The sequence below is a fragment of the Dipodomys merriami genome, unplaced genomic scaffold (assembly GCF_024711535.1).
Source record: "Dipodomys merriami isolate MVZ:Mamm:240054 unplaced genomic scaffold, mDipMer1.0.p SCAF_72, whole genome shotgun sequence".
NCBI lineage: Eukaryota > Metazoa > Chordata > Mammalia > Rodentia > Heteromyidae > Dipodomys > Dipodomys merriami.
The window spans coordinates 4,052,183-4,072,928 of NW_027206313.1; the positions used below are offsets into that span (position 1 = coordinate 4,052,183).

The following is a 20,746-nucleotide window of genomic DNA, read 5'->3' on the forward strand; positions in this document are numbered from 1 at the left end:
ATGAACAAATCAGGTTCGTGATTCACTGATACCAGCACAAATAGATTGTCCTCATCACCACATAGACAAAACAGGCAGGAGACGGCTCTGAGCTGTCAGAACTAGTGGCATGATGTAATGAAGTTGTATTCCATTAGGCCGTGTGTATGGGGAGCCAAATGTCAGCGCCCGAATGTGGCTGCGTCTCTGTGATACAACCTCATCTGTTCCGTCAACTAGTTTTGCTCTGATCAATAAGCAGTTTTCTGTGGCCTTTCACTGCTGTCAGATGTCATTGAGTGATGCACGTGCACGTCAGAAACTAGAAACTTGACAGCATACCCAGGGTGGGTGGGAGGGAGGGAGGGGGAAATCTCAGCGATGGACGTGGTCGACAGCTGACATCTTGGGTATGGGAGCGGCCGGCAGTTTTCCTACATAAACACGAAAGAAAATGATCCCGTTATACGACAAAAACAGAACAGATGTTCCTCTGTAAGTTAGGGGAAAACATTCTTTGGAGTTACCGCATAGTGATTATATAGGTGAGCTGTTATGAACTCAGTCAAAAGTTATTAGCGGATGCTCATTTTTGACAAAGAATACCTGATGCCGCGAAGAGGCTGTATTTCCACCCATTTGGGACATCAGTCATTGCTAGAACTGTGCGACGGAAAGCTGGCCTGTTCAGAAAGAGCTGCAGGCCCAAAGACGTTTATGGGGCGCTGCTTGGCCACCCACGGAAGACGAGGAAGAGCCACTGCTTGGTGAGAAGGCCTGGTCTGGAGAAGGGGGGGGTCGGTGCCGGCCCTCACTGTTCACAGGCTTGATGCCACCCCCCCCCCCCAGAGGCCCGGTGGACAGAGAGGTGCCCCGCTCACTGTGTGTCACCTCCTGTCCGTTTCCAGACCATATGATTGGCCAGGCACAGGTGGTTCATACAGGTAGCTCCTCCGGAGACTAAGATTGGAGGACTGCGGTCCGAAGCCAGCCTAAACAGAAAAGTTCGGGAGATTCCTCCAGTGAACCCCCAGACAGCTGGAAGTGGAGCTGTGGGCTAAGGTGGTAAAGTGCCAGCCTTGAGCGGGGTGTGGGAGGGGAACCCAACCAAACAACAGCAAAAGCCAAGTGAGAGGCTTGTAGTCAGTCCCCCAAACCAAACACCCCCATATGATTGTATTGCTATTTAAAATAGTAAATTATAACACGCCATTAAATTGTTCTACACGTGAAATTATCTTTCATACTGGAAAAGAAATATGGTCTGGCCATGTAGCCAGCGGAGACGTGTTTCAAGAGTGCACTGCTTAGATTCTTCATTACTAAGCTAAAAGAAAAGCATGTAGATGTATTGGAACGGAGGCTTGTAAACATTTCATTAAATGCTATTTTAAACAATTTCAATGTCATTGACTACAATTCAGGGACACTTAGCTAATGGAAAATTCGGTAGCTGTTTTTATGCTAGCTACCATACTCTGTACTTTATAAATATTAACTTATTTCGATTCTTACAGAGAAGGTATTATTGTTTTCTACTTAATAGATGCAAACATGGTGCTCGGTGTGTTTAATAACCCTGTAGGTCATAGAGCTAGGATATGATAAAACTGAAATTTGAACTCGGGTTTTATCTCTGCAGAGATAAATCCAGAAGCCCACTCCTGGCAGTTCATGTCTGTAATCCTAGCTACTCAAGAAGCTGAGATTGGAAGATCACAGTTAGAAGCCAGCCTGGGCAGAAAAGAAGTCCCTGAAACTCCTCTCTCCAGTTAACCAGCAAAAAGCCAGAAGCGGGGGTGTGGCTCAAATGGCAGAACACCAGCCTTGTGTGAAAAAGCCAAGCAAGAGAACTACGCCAGGAATTCAAACCCCAGTATGGGCACAAAAAGATACATTCGGAGTGTGGGAGCAATGTGGACAGAATTGTCACGGTCAGGCCAGGCACGCAGCAGGCCTGTGCGCCGCCTGCCCGAGGACGCCCCTCACAAGCCAGTGCAGCTCCCCGCTGTGCCTCACAAGCCAGCGCAGCAGCAGCAGCAGCAGCAGCAGCGGTCGCGCCGTCTGGGTGGTCCTTCCCGCCAAGCTCCTCTGTCGGATGCTAGACTTCCTTCCAGCTCCCCCTGCCGTCATCACCTGCTTATCCTCACTTAATCTGTGTCTCCCAGTGGCCCAGGGAGAGCTGCGGCTCTCTTCCTGCCCTCTGCACTGCAGTCAGGATCCGACCCAGGGACAGCACGTCATCACACCTGTCCAAGGAGGGACTGACTTCTTCAGGCAGCCAGGACACTACACCATGCTCTTCATCTTTCCCACCTTGATGAGAGCCCCTCTCTCTCTCTCTCTCTCTCTCTCTCTCTCTCTCTCTCTCTCTCTCTCTCTCTCTCTCTCTCTCTCTCTCTCGCTCGCTTGCTTGCTCTCCTTTCTCCCTCTCTCTCCCCCTCTCTCCCCCTCCCCCTCTTTCCCTCTCATTCTCCCCATTTACCCTCTTTCTCCCTCTTCTCCCTGGGAAGTACTAGGAATTGAACTAGCCTTGAACTCACATCCTCCTACCTTATCCTTCCCTCCCTCCCTCTACTCTCCCTCCCTTTACCTACCTCCCCTCCCTCCCTCCCTCCCTCCTCTCCCTCCCTCCCTCCCTCCCCCTTCCCTCCCTCCCTCCCCTCCCTCCCTCCCTCCCTCCCTCCCTCCCTCCCTCCCTCCCTCCCTCCCTCCCTTCCTTCCTTCCTTCCTTCCTTCTTTGTGCTGTGCTGGTCCTGGGCACTGTCCCTGAGCTTCTGTTTCTCAAGGCTACCGCTCTACCACTGGAGCTCCACTTCTGGCTTTTTTCCCCCTTTGCGTAGTTTATTGGAGATAAGAGTCTCATGGGCTTGCCTGCCTGGGCTAGCCTGGCACCGAGGTCCTCAGACCTCAGACTCCTGAATACAAGCATGAGCTCCAGCACCTGCCCCTGCACCTCAGCTTTCTGTGCTGGGATTACAGGTGTGCACTGTCCAGCAATTTGGAAATGTCCACTGTCTAGCTTCTTTCGTACCATTTGAAGACCCAGTTTTCTAATGATCATAGGAGGAGTCTACTTTTTAATTCACGTATCATTACAATATGCTAAAGTAGAGCATTTTTGCCACAAAATCTTTAAAGTGGAGTTTTGTTCTTAATATTTTTTTAGTAAGTAGTGGCACAAAGAGTTTTAATTCAGATGTCACTTTAGGAATACGACTCATCTTGATCAGTGTCGCCCTTCATCTGTGGCTCCGGCCTCCGCCCGCCCCCCTCCAGGAGGCCCAGCCTGGACGCGGGGGTGGGCCTCTGCCTTTCCAGGCTCTCCTCGGTCCCTGCCCCACAGCCTCGGTCACATGGGGCAAACCACGGGCCCCTCTGCTCCCTGTTCACAAAATACACCAAGTAGCCAGCGTGAGAAGTGAGAGGAAGTGGTTTATCCAAGACGGCATGGCCATTGTCAGAATGAGGACAAACCCACAGCACTTTACCCGTGTTTCAGTCACCTGTGCCCACAGCCTCCAGAGCTGAGCTCAGTAAACCTTCATCTGGTGATTTGCTGTGTACCAACTACATAGGTTTTTAACGTCTCTGTAGAAGATAAGCATGCTGCCCATTTGCTGGCTTCATTACATATCTCTTTAGTTCTCTTGCTTTCAGTTAGTTGTAAGACATTTAAAAAACAAGGTTTAGCTGGGTGCTAGTGGCTTGTGCCTATAAATCTAGCCAATCAGGAGGCTGACATCTGAGGAATGAGATTCAAAGTCAGTCCAGGCAGAAAAGTCTGAGACTTTTACCACTAATTAAGCACCAAAAAAAAAGCCAAAAGTGCAGCTGTGGCTCAAGCAATAAAGTGCTAACCTTGAGAAAAAAAGCTCAGGGTCAGCTCCCCGGCCCTCAGTTCAAGCCCCATGACTAGCACACACAAAAAAAGAAAGAAAGGAGGCTGGGAAGGTGGCTCAGTGGTAGAGCGCTTGCCTCACATGCATGAGGCCCTGGGTTTGATTCCTCAGCACCACATAAACAGAAAAGGCTGGAAGTGGTGCTGTGGCTCCAGTGGTAGAACACTAGTCTTGAGCTGAAGAGCTGAGGGACAGCGCCCAGGCCCAGAGTTCAGGCCCCACAATTGACCAAAAAAAAAAAAAAAAAAGAGCTTGAAGAAAACCACTGTGGTAGGTTTTCAGGTTGCAGATTTGTTTTCAAATGGTGATGGTGGTGATTTGCTCATCATGAAATTTTAGGTACAGTGTACGAATGAGTCTGCCCAGAATGTATTAGCACAGAATCTAGAAATCATGAAGCTCCATTGCTCACGCATCAGGTCAATAAAAGTAAGGGAAAGTGAAGAGCTGCCAGTGCTTTCCTGGTGTTCCAGGAAAGTGGCGGGGGCTGTTTTGAAGGAGGCTGACTAACCCAGAGACGTTGTCTAAGCAGTGAAGACTGTGGGCAGAGAAAAGGAAACAGGGATGAAGGCTTCCATAGCCGTTTCTGTTAACTGATTTTAAAGAAAGCCATTATCTGCCCAGGAGGACACCACTAATCTGCAGACTTTCAGAAACTCATCCCCCCCGCCCCTCCCCGTCAGTACTGGGTTTTGAACTCAGGGCCTTATGCTTGCTTAGCTTGCTTGTTTGTGGTCTAGCATGTGCGTCATACCTCTAGCCTTGCATTTGGCTGATTCTTGTGGAGATGGAGTCTTAGCGACTTTGCTGCCCTGGGTTGACTTCTGTCATCCTCTGGATCTCAGCCCCCGCAGTAGCTAGGATTACAGGTGTGAGTCTTTAACACCTGACCACAAACAGGCCTTTCCCACTCTTGTGGGGACCAGAGGTCCACGATCAGGATGCCCTCTCCGTGGGTTCCGGTCGGGCCTTTCTTGTGCACTCACCCTCTCTCTGTGTGCTCACATTGCCTTCCCTCAGCACCCAGGAAAGGCTAGATCCCTGGTCTCTCTTCCCTCTGAGGACACCTGTCCTGTCAGATGAGGGCCCTGTGTCACCTTGCCTACCCCCATTATCTTCTTCAAGCTCCGTCTCTAGCTGGATCACATTAGAGTGAGGCTTCCACTCAGGAATCCGCAGGGTTCCAGCCGAGTCTGTGGCAGCCGGAGGCAGTGGCTTCACTCAGTTCCTTGTTTGCCCCAGACCAGCGTCAAGCAGCTGTATCATGAAGAGTCTGCTCTCTGGCTTCAGCTAGAGAGCTAAATTGTGACCCTGGAATGAGCACAATCACGGGTCCACCCAAGCTGTAGGACTTTGTAGAAAGATAATTTGGTTTATAGCATTGGGATAGAACTTTCTTGTATTGCTTTGTCATTGATCCTATTGATCTTTTTTCTTTACTGTTGATTCCCCCCCTCCCCCGTTTATTTATTTTGTGCCAGTACTGGGGCTTGAACTCAGGGCCTGGGTACTCTCCCTCAGCTTTTCAACTCAAAGCCGATGCTCTACCACTTGAGCCACAGACCCACCTCCAGCTCTTTGGTGGTTAATTGGAGCTAGAGTCACACAGACTATTCTGCCCCAGTTGGCTTTGAACTGGGCTCCTCAGATCTCGACCTCCTGAGTAATTTTACAGGTGTAAGCCACCAGTGCCTGCTTCTTTACCTAGTTTGAAGTCTGCTGAAACTGTTCATCAGAATTTGTACATCTTACTCTACTCCAGATCTAGAACCAAGTGTAGCATGGATTAGGAAAGCAATCCATATTTCACAGACTGTTAGAGCGGACACAGGGTGTGATGAGCGGCGGTTTTAACATTCTGATGTATTTGACTTGAAAGGAGAAAGGAGATTCGCAAGATCTGCCCACGCCAGAGGGCCTGGGAGGAAGAGCAGAATGCAGACTATCTGCAGTGTGGTTTCCAGCTCTATTACCTGCCTGCACCACCTTTGAATGAAGTGTAAAGAGGGTTAAAACTTGTGATTTAAGGGGCAGTGCCTAATGCACTGTTTTTAATATGTGTCTCCCCATATACAAAGTGTAGGGCATGTAGGTCTAATCTATAGAAAAATGTATTTCATCCTCTTAGGGTAAGTACAACTTTTGGCCATTTATTAAGACCTCAGAGATACAAACCCGTAGCTCAGTAATTGCTTTCTTGAATCTGCCTTTAATAATTACATTTAGTAAAGCTGTATTGAAAATTAGAGAGGCAGAGACTAATGGAAAACTAGATTTTTCACTGAATTAGAAAGCAAGACAATCCATATATTGACAACACTTCAAGTTGAAACAGATCAGGAAAACTGTTTTGGACTGTTGGTACAAAGAGGTAGACCTGGACCTGATGGGCGGTGGCGTCCGCCTTGCATGGAAGCAGAGAAACTCTAAGAGATTTCATGGAAATTTGCCTGCTGACACAGGAGAGCCCCGTGCTGATTTAGATCCGAGTCATTTGAATCTGTTCAAGCCTGGAATTTCTCCTAGGTGCTAACAAAGAAGTAGAAAATAAAGAATTTTGTTAATGAAGTGGGAATATCTTTGAATAAGCAAAAGTACCGAACTCATTTGGGGGTCATGTGTTGCAATCAGACAGAAGCCAGAGGAGTTCTGCAGTGTTGATCGGGCCAGAAAGTTGATCATTTTAGGTTCATTGTATCACAGGAAATGTTTTGAGAGGTATTCCAATAGTAGATTAAGTGAGTGTTGCTTTGGTATTAGGAAATAGTTGATATCATAATTTTAATTGGATAAAATAACCACTCTGATTTTTCCTCATCTGTCAGATGAAATGTATTTTTTCTTGGTAGCCAAAACAAAGTCAAGTAGGCTCGCTAAGCCCCAGTGTCTCTTCAGGTCAGACCCTGGCCTTAGACTACATATATATCAGCGCTCAACAAACACTTCCTGTGTGCAGTTGGTTGTTTTTTGTTTGTTTGTTTGTTTTTGTTTTTGTTTTTTTTTGGTCCGTCCTAGGGCTTGGGCCTGGGCGCTGTCCCTCAGCTCTTCAGCTCAAGGCAAGAGCTCTACCACTTGAGCCACAGCGCCACTTCCGGTTTTCTGGTGGTTCATTGGAGTTAAGAGTCTGAGGGACGTTCCTGCTCTGGCTGGCTTTGAACTGTGATCCTCAGATCTCAGCTTCCGAATAGCTAGGATGACAGGCGTGAGCCACTGGCACCCAGCTTCCTGTGTGCAGTTTTATCACAAGCTTCCAACAATTCGAGGAGAAGACCGTTATCTGGGCCTGGTTTTGTGTGTCACATCATCAGGGATCTGAAGGGTTTTGTTGTTTTGTGGGTTTGTGTGTGTGTGTGTGTGTGTGTGTACATGTGTGTGCTGGGACTGGGACTTGAACTCAGGGCCTGGGTGCTGCTTTTTTAGTTCAATGGTGCTCTACCACTTGAGCCACAGCTCCACTTACAGCTTTTTGGTGGTAAATTGGAGCTAAGAGTCTCATGGACTTTCCTGCCTGGGCTGACTTTGAACCACAATCCTCAGATCTCAGCCTTCTGAGTAGCTGGGATGACAGGCGTAAATCACCTGCACCTGGCTGAACCGAATCTTTTAATAATACTCATTGGCTAAGTCTGTTTGCTTACACTATTTGGTGGTAGGATGAAGCAAAAGGAAATATCCAGAAACTAGAGAAGTCAAGTTGGTAGTCTCTTTTGGTCTTTATTTTATATTTGTTTGCTTGCTTGCTTGCTTTGTATGTCTGTTCTGGGGATTAAATTTAGGACCTGAGTGTTATCCCTTAGCTTTTTTGTTCAAGGCTGGAATTCTGCCACTTGAGCAACTCCTGCACTTTTAGCTTTTTTACTGGTTAAGAGTCTCTTGGATTTGTCTGCCCAGGCTGGTTTTGAATCTCAATCAGCAAATTTCAGCCACCTGGGTAGCTAGGCGTGCAGGTCCGAGCCACGGACACCCAGCTCCATTTCTATTCTTTGTACGTATCTTCAGAGTAATTCCTTAGTAGGTCTCATGGACCTTTTCTTCCCCCACATCAGCTCTATTTGAATTTGCTGGACTTTATCTCTGAGCAACAAGCAGCCTGCCTCTGTAGGGTAGTAGTGGTTTTGTGTTCATGTTGGAATGATGCTGTAAAGCTTAGTCTGTAAATCTTCAGCAGCCACTCTGGACATTTGAATACTTTGGACATTAAGAAGGAATGGGGACCCAGCACTGTGCTTCACACCAGCAACTTAGCTGCTCAGAAAGCTCAGAGCTGAAGATTATGGTTTGAAGGCAGTCTGGGCAGTGAAGGCTGTCAGCAAAAAGCTGGAAGTAGAGCTGTGGCCCAAGGGGTACAGCATCAGCCTTGAGCAGAAAAAGCTAAGGGGCAGTGCCCAGGCCTAGAGTTCCAGTCCTAGTGCTAGCATATACATACATACATGCATGCATACGTACATACATACATACAAGAAATGACGAAATACTAATCACTTTTGGAGGCATTAATTCGCTATTCTGTGACCTTTTTTACTTCATCAAAAAGTGCAAGTCTGTGCATCACTCATCATGGGGAACACATGCCCCAAGATTCAGTTACGCTCTGTTTATGTGGACTCTGTGTGTATGTGTGAGTGATGGGGGGGGGGGGTCATACCTGATTTTCACAGGTGATTTTCCTGTGAATTTCTAAGACATTAATCCTAGAGGGAAGGCTGAATGGAAAGCCGTCCGGCCTGTGCTAGGGCAGCGTGAGTTTTCAATGTCAGTTACTTTAGACTTGGCACAGGCTCCTGGGAACATTTCTACTTTCTCTATGGAGAACACATGTGTCATATTACCAAGGAAAAGCAGCCCATAAGAACAACAATGAACAAAACAAAACAAAAACCCTCTGCAAAGTAGTTATATTTTTGCCAGTGAACAGCTTTTCTTGAATTCATTGTTCTTTTAAAGCAGTCAGACAAATTACGTGATTATGATATATCCTATTAACTAGGAAGTCTCTCTGTTTGGGGTAAAAGAAATCAATACAAGGGCTTTTGGAGTGGCCTTTTCCTCTCTCTCCAGCCGCTTCCATTTGGGCTCAGAAAGGCTGCTCCCAAAGCAGCTGCTGGTGAAGCATGCCTGGCCTCGCCCTGAACGCCCGCCTTTCTCCCGGGGAGGCTTCCATTGTCTAGATCTGGAAGAAGACATAATTGGTTTGATACTCAAAATTGTAAACTTTTTTGATAAATAAACTTAGTATTTAAAGCTGCACAGCTGCGCAGTGTGTGTGTGTGTGTATATGTGTTTTTTAAGTGGCTTAACTTAAGTTGGGAAACACGAGAGACCCGTGGGCTGTGCTGGGACACCATTTCCCACTGCATCACAGTCTTCTGCATGCTGTGTGCTGGGCCTTGCATGGAGGCCGCCATCTCCCCCAGTGCGCCAGTTCTCGTACCCGGCTCCCTCCTCCTCATCTGCACTCATGCTCCTGTTTATTTTCTACATTCGTCCTTTGCTGCCCCCGTACTCGAGTGTAAACCCTTCGGGGACAGGGCTCATCATGTTACTTCGGTGATAGACAAGAGAAAACTTGAGCTAGGTCAAGCCATAGGGTAGGTGATGAAAAGATCAGAGTAAATGAATATCATCATTTTGCCTCCAAGCATATTCCAAGAGAGCAAAACCTTGGTAAATATTTTCTTTTTTGTCTGTCATAGGACTTGAACTCTAGGCATGGGTGCTGTCTCTGAGCTCTTCAGCTCAAAGCAAATGCTCTGCTGCTTGAACCACAGTGCCACTTCTAATTTTCTGGTGGTTCATTGGAGATAAGAGCAGACTTCCTTTGCCCAGGCTGGCTTTGAACCACAGTCCTCAGATCTCAGCCTCCTGAGTAGCTAGGATTACAGGCGTGAGCCACCGGCGCCAGGCTAAGTATTTTCTTTTTTAAATCATTTTTGATGTTATTATAATGGTGATGTACAGAGGGTTACAGTTTGGTTACAGTCAGGTTACAGTCAGAGGGTTACAGTCAGATAATGAGTGTATTTCTTTTTTGACAATGTCACCCTTCCCTCACTCTCCCCCAATTTTTCTCCCATGCCTACACACAAGTTGTGTAGTTCATTATTTGCAACATAGTGTCTAGTGAGTACCACTGCTGCATTGGTTCACCCTTTGTCTCTCTATTTACATTTGTATTTCTGTGTAAATAGTTTCTTAAGAACTCAAATTTCTACGCTGGGCTCCATTGGTTCACACCTGTAATTGCCGCTAATCCAGAGGCTGAGATCTTAGGATTGCAGTTTGAAGCCAGTCCTCGCAGGAAAGTCTGAGAGACCCCTGTCTCCCAAAGCTGGAAGTAGTCAAGTTGTAGAGTGCCAAACTGGAGCAAAAAAGCCAAGTGAAAGTAAGAGGCTCTGAGTTCAAGCCCCAGCCCCAGCCCCAGCCCAAAAAGTAAATAAATGACTCGACTTAAAATTGTGGGTTTCTAAGGGCAGCGGAGGAGCGCCCCAGAGTCTGAGCCTCTCTAGCCATTCTTTTCCTCTTCTGGATTCTGCGGCAAACCTGCCAGTTAAAGTGCTGGCTTTGGGATGCAGCCTCACGGCACCAGACCTAGGACGTATTTCCCATTCAGCTCAGGAGATGGACGCCGCTTTCATTGTTCCTGGTGCTGGTTGAAAGGATGAGGCCCTGACACCAAAGGGAGGCTCTGTAGCCCACTCCCCGGCCACGTCCAGCCCAGCCCATGGCCAGGCTGGGCTGCATCCGGTGCTTCTCTGTTTGCCTGATTCCATTTCTGGCTAGGGTCTTGAAGAAGAAGAATTAGTAAACTTTTCTCCCCTCAAAAATAGTTGAGATAGGTGTGTGATATCTATATCTATCCATCTATCTATCTATCTATGGAGAGAGAGACAGAGAGAAAGAGAGAGGGAGGGGGAGAGAGAGGGAGAGGGAGAGGGAGAGAGAGAGAGAAAGAGGGAGAGAGGTGGTGGTCATGAGGCTTTAACTCAGGGCCTGGGCACACTATCCCTGAGCTCTTTCACTCAAGACTAGTGCTCTACTTCTGTGAGCCACAGCTCCACTTCTGCTTTTCTGTGGTTCATTGGAGATGAGTCATACACACTTTCCTGCCCGGGCTGGCTTTGAACCATATCCTCCGATCTCAGCCTCCTGAGTAGCTAGGATTACAGATGTGAACCACCATTGCTCAGCTCATAGAGTATATTTTGATCAGAAGAACTCACTTCATAGCTTTCCACTGTATATATTTTTAGAAGAAAATATTTTTCATTAATACACCAATGAAAAGTAGATTTTTAAAGCAATATAAAAACATTGATTAAATTGATAAATGTTCCCTACTGATTTAAAACTGAGGCTTGAAGTGGAGTGTTTATAATTTAAAGAAGTATAAATATACAAACAGGCTTTATGTTTGATGATGATTTCTGGTCTTCTGCTATAGATATATTTATGTATAAGACAGGAATGATTAGCCAGAGGGAGCTATTCTGGTAGTAAAATTGTTTCCTTTCTCCATTTGGTAGTAGTTCTTACTTCTATAGTTCTTATGCAGAGTAACCACGTTTTCTCCACTTTGATGTTCTATCATCTTTATCTACAGTTAGTTTTTTTTTTCTTTTCTAAAAGGACAATAAAACAGAACATTAGGACACCAATGAACTGGTAATGCTTGCTACTCAGGAGGCTGAGAGCTGAAGATCAAGGTTCAAAGCCAGCCCAGACAGGAAAGTCTACCTCTAGTTAACCACCAAAAACCTGAAAGTGGAGTTGTGGCTCAAGTGGTGGAGTGCTAGCCTTGAGCAAAAGAAAGAAAAACCTCAGGGACAGCATTGAGTTCAAGCCCTAGGACCAGCACAAAGAAAAAAAAAAAGAATTAGAAAAGCACAGTGAGGCAGATCTGTAAGGCTGAGAAGGAGAACCATGTGTTCAGAGCTATGCTGGGCTTCATATCAAGTTACAGATCAGCGTAGTTACAGACCCCAACTCAAGTAATCAAATCTCTCTCTGTCTCTGTCTCTGTCTCTGTCTCTCCCTCTCTCTCTCTCTCTCTCTCTCTCTCTCTCTCTCTCTCTCTCTCTCTCTCTTTCACACACACACACACACACACACACACACACACACACACACACACACACACCTTTCTGCTCCCCTAGTAGCAGTGGGCGGAGGAACACAAGAAATTCAGTTTAGCAAATAATCCAGTACTTTTTCGTTCATCGTGCTATTTACAAATTCTCAGCAACACTGGATCACATATCAGCGCTTGCAACAACAGAGCACCTGCTAGGCTTCCCCTGACCCGACCCAAACATTATATTTTCATGAGCATTTCACAATATTTCTCATCCCCTCTTCCCAGTCTTGACCCACTGACCCCAAGAATCAAGAAAATGTCATGTTAGTGCCTACTAATTAGAGCCCTTTCATGTGGCCTTTCAACCTCCTGGAGGTAGAGACTCAAGCTGTCACTCATGTCACTGGGGGAAAATGAGCCTTACTCCAGGTCCTCTGTGTTGCAAACTACCCCATCAGCCCAGCGGTGACTAGAGATGAATATGCAGGTTAGGGGAAATTAACCTAGCTGCTGTTGTATTTGCATGATCGCTGGGCAGATGACACGGCGCTACCTGGACTGAAATCGCCGTGGTGAGGGCCCGTGCAGGCGCTGGCTCTGGACGGGGGCTGCTCTACCGTCTCTCCCATCCACACCCTGTCCGGCATGCTCATTCATTTGGTTCCAGTGCTCATTAATCAGCGCTGTTGGGCCAAGGTCTCCTGAGCCTTCAGGGTTGGGGAGAATCAGCTGCTGTAATTAGAGCGATGAAATATATCATGGTCACAAACTTACCCCATCAGACAGTGGAAGGTTCTGAACCAGTAGAATTAATCTCGCTTTAATTTTGTTTTAGGTGTTTAAGATAGAAGTATTCATGAATGGAAGAAAACATTTTGTGGAGAAGAGGTACAGTGAATTTCATGCCTTGCACAAAAAGGTAAACTTTGTATTTTGGTTTTTTTCCTCTCTTTTCTGTATGTGACATGTGTAATGCATGCGAAGACTCCAGTCTGTGGTTCTAAGAGCATTTTTGGTACTGGCACTGGGGCTTTAACTCAGGATCTTAGCTTTTTCATTCAAGGCTGATGCTTTGCCACTTGAACCACAGCTCCACTTTCAGAATTTTGGTGCTTAATTAGCGACAAGAACCTCACAGACTTTCCTGCCCAGGCTGGCTTCAAACTACAATCCTCAGATCTCAGCCTCCTGAGTAGCTAGGATTATGGGTATGAGCCACTAGTACCCAATCTGCATGGGTTCTTTGTTGTGACATAGATTTCCTTTTGAAATGACCTTTCACTCTGTTGAGTGTCATTTCTGAGCAGGTTGGCTTACTGTTAAGATTGCTTATATAGGAGCTGGGAAGGTGGCCCAGTGGTAGAGTGTTTGCCTTGCATGCATAAGGCCCTGGGTTCGATTCCTCAGTACCACACAAGCAGAAAAAGCCGGAAGTGGCACTGTGGCTCAAGTGGTAGAGCACTAGCCTTGAGTTGAAGAGCTGAGGGACAGCGCCCAGGCCCAGAGTTCAGGCCCCAGGACTGACAAAAAAAAAAAAAAGATTGCTTATGTATGTAACTCTGATGTATGTGCTATTTGCAGTGTATTGTGTTAGAAATCAGAGGGTCAGAAAGAATAAAGATCAGACCCTGTTTTACCCAAGTGTGTACTTCATGTTCTTTACTAAAAACAAAACCAAACCAGAGCGGGCAGGGGAAACACATGACCACTAATGGAATTCAACCTACATGTTCCTGGCAAGCATCACACCCACGAGCTCATTTTCAGGGGCCGGGGACCTAGGAAGAAGAGACTGTGGCTCAGCCCGGTCATGACGGATGGCTCAGTTCTAGGCTCTGTTTTCCTTTTTAAAGCTTATTTTGTATGGTCTTTAAGCAGTTGTGCAGAGGGTTTCATTCAGTGTGTCACTCGCAAATGCAGTGTGTCTTGATCATATCACCCCTTCATCCTCCCCCCCCCCCCCCGTTCCTCCCTAAGCTGTTTGCTAAAAGTCATAGATGGTAGACACAGAAATGCAAAAGGATAACTAAGCTCAGAGACAGGGCCACTAATGGCGAGAAATGCATACTTTTTAATCTTTTACCAACATTTAATTTTTGAGGGCTGTAAATTATTGTCACGGCGCTGCAGTTGTTTTAATAACTAGAGATACCTCATAAAAAATTACCCATGTGAGTGATTTTACTGTTTTATTTCTTTAATGTGTATGTAATATGTACCACTTGATTTTCCAGTTAGTGCTCCTGCCATTCTAGTATAGAAGTATACTCTATCCATCTACCTACCTACCTACCTACCTACCTACCTACCTACCTACCTACCTACCTACCTATCCATTGTGATAGGTTGAATTGGACACTGTCTCTGAGCTTTTTTGCTCAAGGTTAGCGCTTTAACACCTGAACCACAGCTCCCCTCCTGGCTTTTTTGGAGGTTAATTGGAGATCACAGACTGTCTTGAACCACCTTCCTCATCTAACTTCCCTCCCATACAACTAGGGTTACAGGTGAGGCCATCCATGCAAGGCTTCATTCTCCCTTCTGTTAGTATTGCTCTAATTATTTCTAATTCTTGTCTTCTTGCCCATCCCTGTCTGATGACTAGTTTTCCTAACGCACTATTTCATCTCCATTCTCTCCGAGTCCTTAAAACCCAGCCAGAGATGGCCTGCTGCCTTGGCTACTCTGCATCCTCAGAGTAATCCCCTCCACCTGCAGCTCCCCTCACAGAGCTTTCTGTCCACACAGCCCTCTCTCACTTCCCCTTCTCATTGTGAGAATGCAGGCCCAGAACGATTTAGATCCCTCCCTCCCTCCCTCCCTCCCTCCCTCCCTCCCTCCCTTCCTTCCTTCCTTCCTTCCTTCCTTCCTTCCTTCCTTCCTTCCTTCCTTCCTTCCTTCCTTCCTTCCTTCCTTCCTTCCTATCTAGCTTGATCTCAAGAGTCACATGCTTGGCTCAACTAATGCTCTATTGCTCGACTCATGCCTTCAGCACTGCCTTTTGCTGACTATTTTGGAGATGGGGTCTTGAGGGCTTTTCTGCCTGGCTTGAAAATATTGATCCTCCAGATCTCAACCTCCTGAGTAGCTAGGATTTCTCTAGATGGGACTTGTGGGTGTCAGTCAGATCCTTAATTAAATCCCATGTTCTTCCCCTGGTGAGCAAACTCCTTGATTCCAGACAGGGGGTTCTCTAGCATCTAACACAACCCTTATTTTGTCTGTCTGAAACCCCTTACAAACTAGCCTCAGTTGTTACTGTTTCTCCTAAGAACACTGAGTGTCAGCCATTCTTGTCTCTCACCCTGCACACTGTGTCTGCTAGGCTGAGTGCTATTTGTGCTCTGATGTGTTCAAACAAACCAGAACATTTCGGTTTCTCCTTCTTGGGCTAGCTCCTTTGTTCCTAGTCTCTCTTCTTTGAACTCCTATCCGACTTCAAATACAAATTTCCATGTAAGAATTCAAAATTAGATCTTAGGATAATTCAGTCCTAGTTATCCTTTCTGTGTTGAATTAGAAGATACCTTTTCTTAAGCAATACTAGAGTTTGAACTTAGGACTTTGTGCTTTTGAGGCAGGGACTCTACCGCTTAAGCCATACCTCCAAGTTCTCTTGGCTCTGGGTATTTTTGAGATAGATTTTGCTGAGGCCGGGCTTAGTGACACTGCGTGCCTTCGCTGGAATAAGACATAGCCCCAGGTCGTCTTCAATGGAGATGGAGTCTCTCCAGCTTTTTTTTGCCCAGTCTGGCCTGGAACTACCACCCCTGTGGAACTGGGACAACAGGCACACACCTCTGCACACGCCTGTGGTTTGAGAAGGGGTCTTGGGAACTTTTTGGCCTTGAACATTGATCCTCTTGAGTAACTGGAACTATCGGTGTGAGTCATCACAGCTGATACTCTGTGTGTGTGTGCATGCGCGTGCACGCTCACGCATGTGCGCGTGCATTTTCGGTTGTCCTGGTCCTTCAAGAGCCAAGTCATTTACCATCGTTAATGACAGTAGATAGAAAGCACTGTACCTATAGAAGCCCTGGTCTCATGCAAGGCAGGAAACCTTCCCCGCAAATCCACCCTTATTCACAATTTTTCATGGAAACCCTTTGTGGGTGTGTGTTTTGTTGGTTTTTGTGCTAGTACTGGGGCTTAAACTTTAGACCTCACATATTCCTTTAGCTTTCTTGCTCAAGGCTGGCTCTCTAAACTTGAACCACTTCTCCACTTGTGGCTTTTTGTTGGTCAATTAGAGCTGTGAATCTCTTTGGTTTGCCTGCCCGGGCTGGCTTTGAACTGCAATCCTCAGATCTTAGCCTTCTGAGTAGCTAGGATTACAGGCGGGAACCACCAGCTGCCTTCTTGGGATTTGAGTCCTGTTGTGCATTCTCTTCTGTTCAATGAAGTTCTTCCGTTTAAAAAGATCCAGAAAACTGTTGGATGACATCAGACCAAGATTGCTCATCCTTGCTCTGTTTCTGAAGAGATCCCCAAGAGAACAAGGGTTGACTGTGGGGTGGGGGGCACAGAGAGTTAGATATTACCCCCAAATGCCTATTTCTTTAGACTTGGTGCTTTTCTGTTCTTCTCAGGGCTGGGCTGGAGGTAGGTATTTCTGATCCTTTCTGGGCAGGCGGGTCTGCACGGGGCAAGTTCAGGGAAGGGGGTTTGTGAGGGTATCATGGGATCTGCTATTATCTGCGTGGCTCAGAAGGGCCCCTTGCCTGGCCTCCGCATGGCGGGAAAGTTAATCATGTGTTCGGGTGGCAGAGGGGTATTTATCTTGGACGCAGCTGAGCCCTGCTGGAAATGCATTGTCTGGGGTTTGTCTCATCTGCAGCCATCCATTACTCACCTCCACCGTGTCACAGCCCCGCTCACCTCCCCTTCCTCCAGTGTCCTCAATGGGAAGAAAAGGGGAAAAGCTTCCCGGGTTCTGGGGTTGCAGCTTCAAGACAGAAAAAAAAAAAAAAAAAAAAAGGAATCACAGGAGAGGAGACAGATTATGGAGTTGATTTCTTTTTAATTTTCAAAAAGAAGATAACATTGCGTTTCAGTCGTTGGGAAGAAGGCTTTTTTTTTTTTTGGTCGGCCGTGGGGCTTGAACTCTGGGCCTGGGCGCTGTCCCTCAGCTCTTCAGCTCAAGGCGAGCGCTCTACCACTTGAGCTACAGCGCCACTTCCGGTTTTCTGGTGGTTTATTGGAGATAGGAGTCTCACGGTCTCCCTGCCCGGGCTGGCTTTGAACCGCGATCCTCAGATCTCAGCCTCCTGAGTAGCTAGGATTACAGGCGTGAGCCACCAGCACCTGGCGAAGGCTTTTTTTTTTAATGTTCCCCTTGATGTTTTTTCTTTATCACCTTCAAGTGGTTGTCCAAAGGCGTTTCCGTGTGTTTTGTGTTGGTGCCAGGGCTTGAACTCGGGGCTGACATGCTGCCCCTGGCTCAGGCCGGCGCTCTACCAGCTGAGCCACACCTCCCGCCATCACTTTGATTGCTGGCCCATGACCGTGACAGCCCTCGGCCCCCCAAGGCCACCCCAGGGCCCCTCACATGGCAGCGGCCCTGTGGAAGCAGCAGTGTGCCAGGCCTGAGCTTGGAGATGCACAGGCCTCCGGCCTGCCACCCGCAGCCAGGCCGCTCTGCAGAAACCCGGCTCCTTGAGCTCGGTGAGCTCTTGGCTTCTCAACGCTCCCGAGATACGCAGACGCCCCGCACACAGACCCCATGTGCCTGCTTCCTCCTCTCCACTCCGGCGCATGGGCACATGGTCCACTTAAATCTCCAAACAGAACCACTGACTCCCTTATGTAACAAGTGGCCTGTGGCTTATAGTAGCCGCTCAGCTTCCTTACACATTGAAGACAGTTGCTGTTTTTGCTAGTTTATTTTTTCCCAATTTTTATTTTTGATCGTTCTTTTAAAGGTAACGCACAGAGAGGTTACAGTTACATAAGTCAGGTGGAGCTCATTTCTTGTTGAACGATGTTACCCTCCCCTCGCTCTCTTCCAGTGTTTCCCTCCCACCCCCACCCACAAGTTGTGGAGTTCATTTTCAACGTGGTGTACGCTGAGTGTCACTACTGCATCTCTTCACCCTTTGTCCCTCCATTTCTGTGCCCCCCTTACACTCCCAAAGATTGACAAATGAACAAACAGAACAAAAGGAAAGCAAAAACAAAGGATAAAACCTCTTGTTTCCGTTTCCTGGAGGCCATTTCCATAAATACTACCTAATATAATCACAGGCACAGACAGAGGCACGGTGCCTTTGTGTCCCTTCCCTAAGTGTATCCTCCTTTGGTCTCACTGAGTGTGAATGTTTAGAGTCCATATCATTTATCACGCCCCCATGTATTTACATCTAACTTCTGCATCTGAGAGAAAACACACTTTAGCGTTTTGAAGTTATGTGTTAAATTATCTTTAAGTAAGGACCAATGGAGTTACCATTCAACAGCTCAGTCTGGGAATGCAGCGCATCTTGATTGGTGTCACCCCTTTCATCATTCTCCTCCAATCTCCCAACCCCACGTTCACCGCCCCCCCAGTTCTTGTAATTTCGTAGACTTTCCATTGAATATCATAACTGTATTCTTCCCCACTTCCTGTCTTCCTTCCTCCCCTCATTCCTCCCTTCCCTAACCCCTCCCATCTTTTGAGAACTAGTTTTCTGGTATTCATTTCGTTGGACTGTGAGTTCACTTTTCTAAGGAGTTACACCATTTGAATTCCTCCTGCTAGCCCCACGCTTTGATTAAGACACTTGCATACAATCCTGTCTCATGCCAGTCAACCTGGAATGGGATTTTTTTTTAAATCAAAATAAAAGCAACAGTGACATAGTCTTCCCGTGTGTGTGTGTGTGTGTGTGTGTGTGTGTGTGTGTGTGTGTGTGTGTGTGTGTGTGTGTGTGTGTGTACTGGGGCTTGAACTCAGGGCGTGTGCTGTCTCAGGATTTTTGCTCAAGGCTGACACTGACACCTGAGCCACACCTCCACTTCTGGCCTTTTGCTGGCTAATTGGAGATAACAGTCTCACAGACTTTCCTGCCTGGGCTGGCTCTGAACTTTTATCCTCAGATCTTAGCCTCTTGGGTCTCTAGGATTACAGTCATGAGCCACCAGCACCTAGCCTAGAGTAGGATTTTTTATCTAAAAAAAGACTTCAAACAGGATTTTGTTGTACTGAATTTACGTCTGCCTCCCAAGCGCTGGGATTCTAGGCTCCTGTCATGAAGCTTACCCCAAATAATTTTATTAAAAGTAAAGAATTTGTTTCTTAGCTTCTTATAGTTTTCTCTCCTGTGTTCAATATTTAATTTTTGTAAAAATAATTTTGTTTTGGAATGTCAATACCAGTAAATACCAAAACACCAACTCTTTTCTTGAAACATCTAAGTAGAGAATTTTTGACAGTATGTCAGTATAATTGTTCTGTTTCTCCCCCCCCCCATGGGGTATAACAATGGTTTACTTTCTTTTATTGACCTTTTTTTTCCTACCAAATAATGTCATTAAAATTAATAGACCCCCCCCTTCTCTCTCCTTTATAGCTTAAGAAATGTATAAAAACTCCAGAAATCCCTTCTAAGCATGTTAGAAACTGGGTACCAAAAGTCTTGGAGCAACGGCGACAAGGTTTGGAGACCTACTTACAGGTAAGATGCATCCTTAATTAATATCATATTGCTTACATAATCATATCATACTCCTTTTTCTCAAGACAGATGAGTGTCATATAAAACATACCCAGCGACTAGCAGTTCTGAATTAAAATGAAGGACTTTTTTTTGGGTGCTAGTACTGGGGTCAGAACTTGGGGCCTGGGGCCTGCCTTGTTCTTTAGTTTTTCTTCTCCAGGCTGGTGCTCTACCATTTGAGCCGTAGCTCCACTTCTAGCTTTTTGCCCAGGTTGGCTTGGAGCAGCAGTTCTCAGATTATGGATCTGAGCCATGGGCACTCAGTTAAGATGAAGGTATTTAAAATTACAAATATATGATTGGCTTGATCGTTTAGCTGTTATTAAGTACCATGTAAAGACTGCCTGGGGGAACTGACAGCTGGGTATAGAAGGAAAAGCTTACATAGAGAGGACCCGTCCATCTTTCAGTTCAGCTCTACAAAGTACTTTGGTTTGTGGAAAAGCAACTTTGTTCGGGGCTGGTTGATTAGTGGGAGGAGCAGGTCTGTGGATCCCATTGAGAATGTGTGCGTCATCGGGTCCCTGCTGCAAGGCCCTCTTCACTGAAAATAGACGGCCTTCGAAGGCTCTGTCCCAGCAGAACTGCTTGAGTGCCAGGAGACAGAGCCGATCTGTCAGGTGACGACAAAGCAAGGGGAAGAGTAGGAAGCATGTCGGCTCTTTGCCTCTGAACGCCTGAAGCCCGTAGTGCAAGGACAGTGTGCAGGCTGTAGCTACGCAGGCCCTGCGGTGTCCTGTCCCAGCGCACTCGAGAAGGGACCTGTGAACGTGAGGTGCGCAGGGCAGGGGCGGGAGAGGCTTCACCTCTCAGAAAAGGATAGCTGGAGCTAGGTACAGTGGCTTACGCCCATAATCCTCACCACTCAGGAGGCTGAGATCCAGAGGATTGCTGTTGGAGGCCAGCTTAGCCATAAGTCCATGAGACTCCATCTCTAATTAACCAACAAAAGGCTGGGCTGGAGGTGTTGTTCAAGTGGTAAACTACCAGCTATGAGCAAGAAAGCTCAAGGCCCTAAGTTTAAATCCCAGTACTTGCAAAAGAAAGAAGAAAAGCTGGGTGCCCGTGGCTCATGCCTGTCATCCTAGCTA

At 46.8% G+C, this 20,746-nt stretch overlaps 1 protein-coding gene across 4 annotated transcripts in view; it reads left to right on the forward strand.

Moving 5' to 3' along the window:
* The window catches only part of LOC138818234 (sorting nexin-24), a 100,240-nt gene that overhangs the window by 34,887 nt on the left and 44,607 nt on the right, over positions 1 to 20,746 (forward strand). For 3 of the 4 annotated variants that reach the window (XM_070009254.1, XM_070009255.1, XM_070009256.1), the window contains exons 2-3: positions 12,791 to 12,874; positions 19,509 to 19,613. In XM_070009254.1, coding sequence (XP_069865355.1) covers positions 12,791 to 12,874; positions 19,509 to 19,613 — 189 coding nt within the window. Of the gene's footprint in view, positions 1 to 1,621; positions 1,856 to 12,790; positions 12,875 to 19,508; positions 19,614 to 20,746 lie in introns of those variants that run through there. The other variant, XM_070009253.1, reaches the window with a different exon arrangement.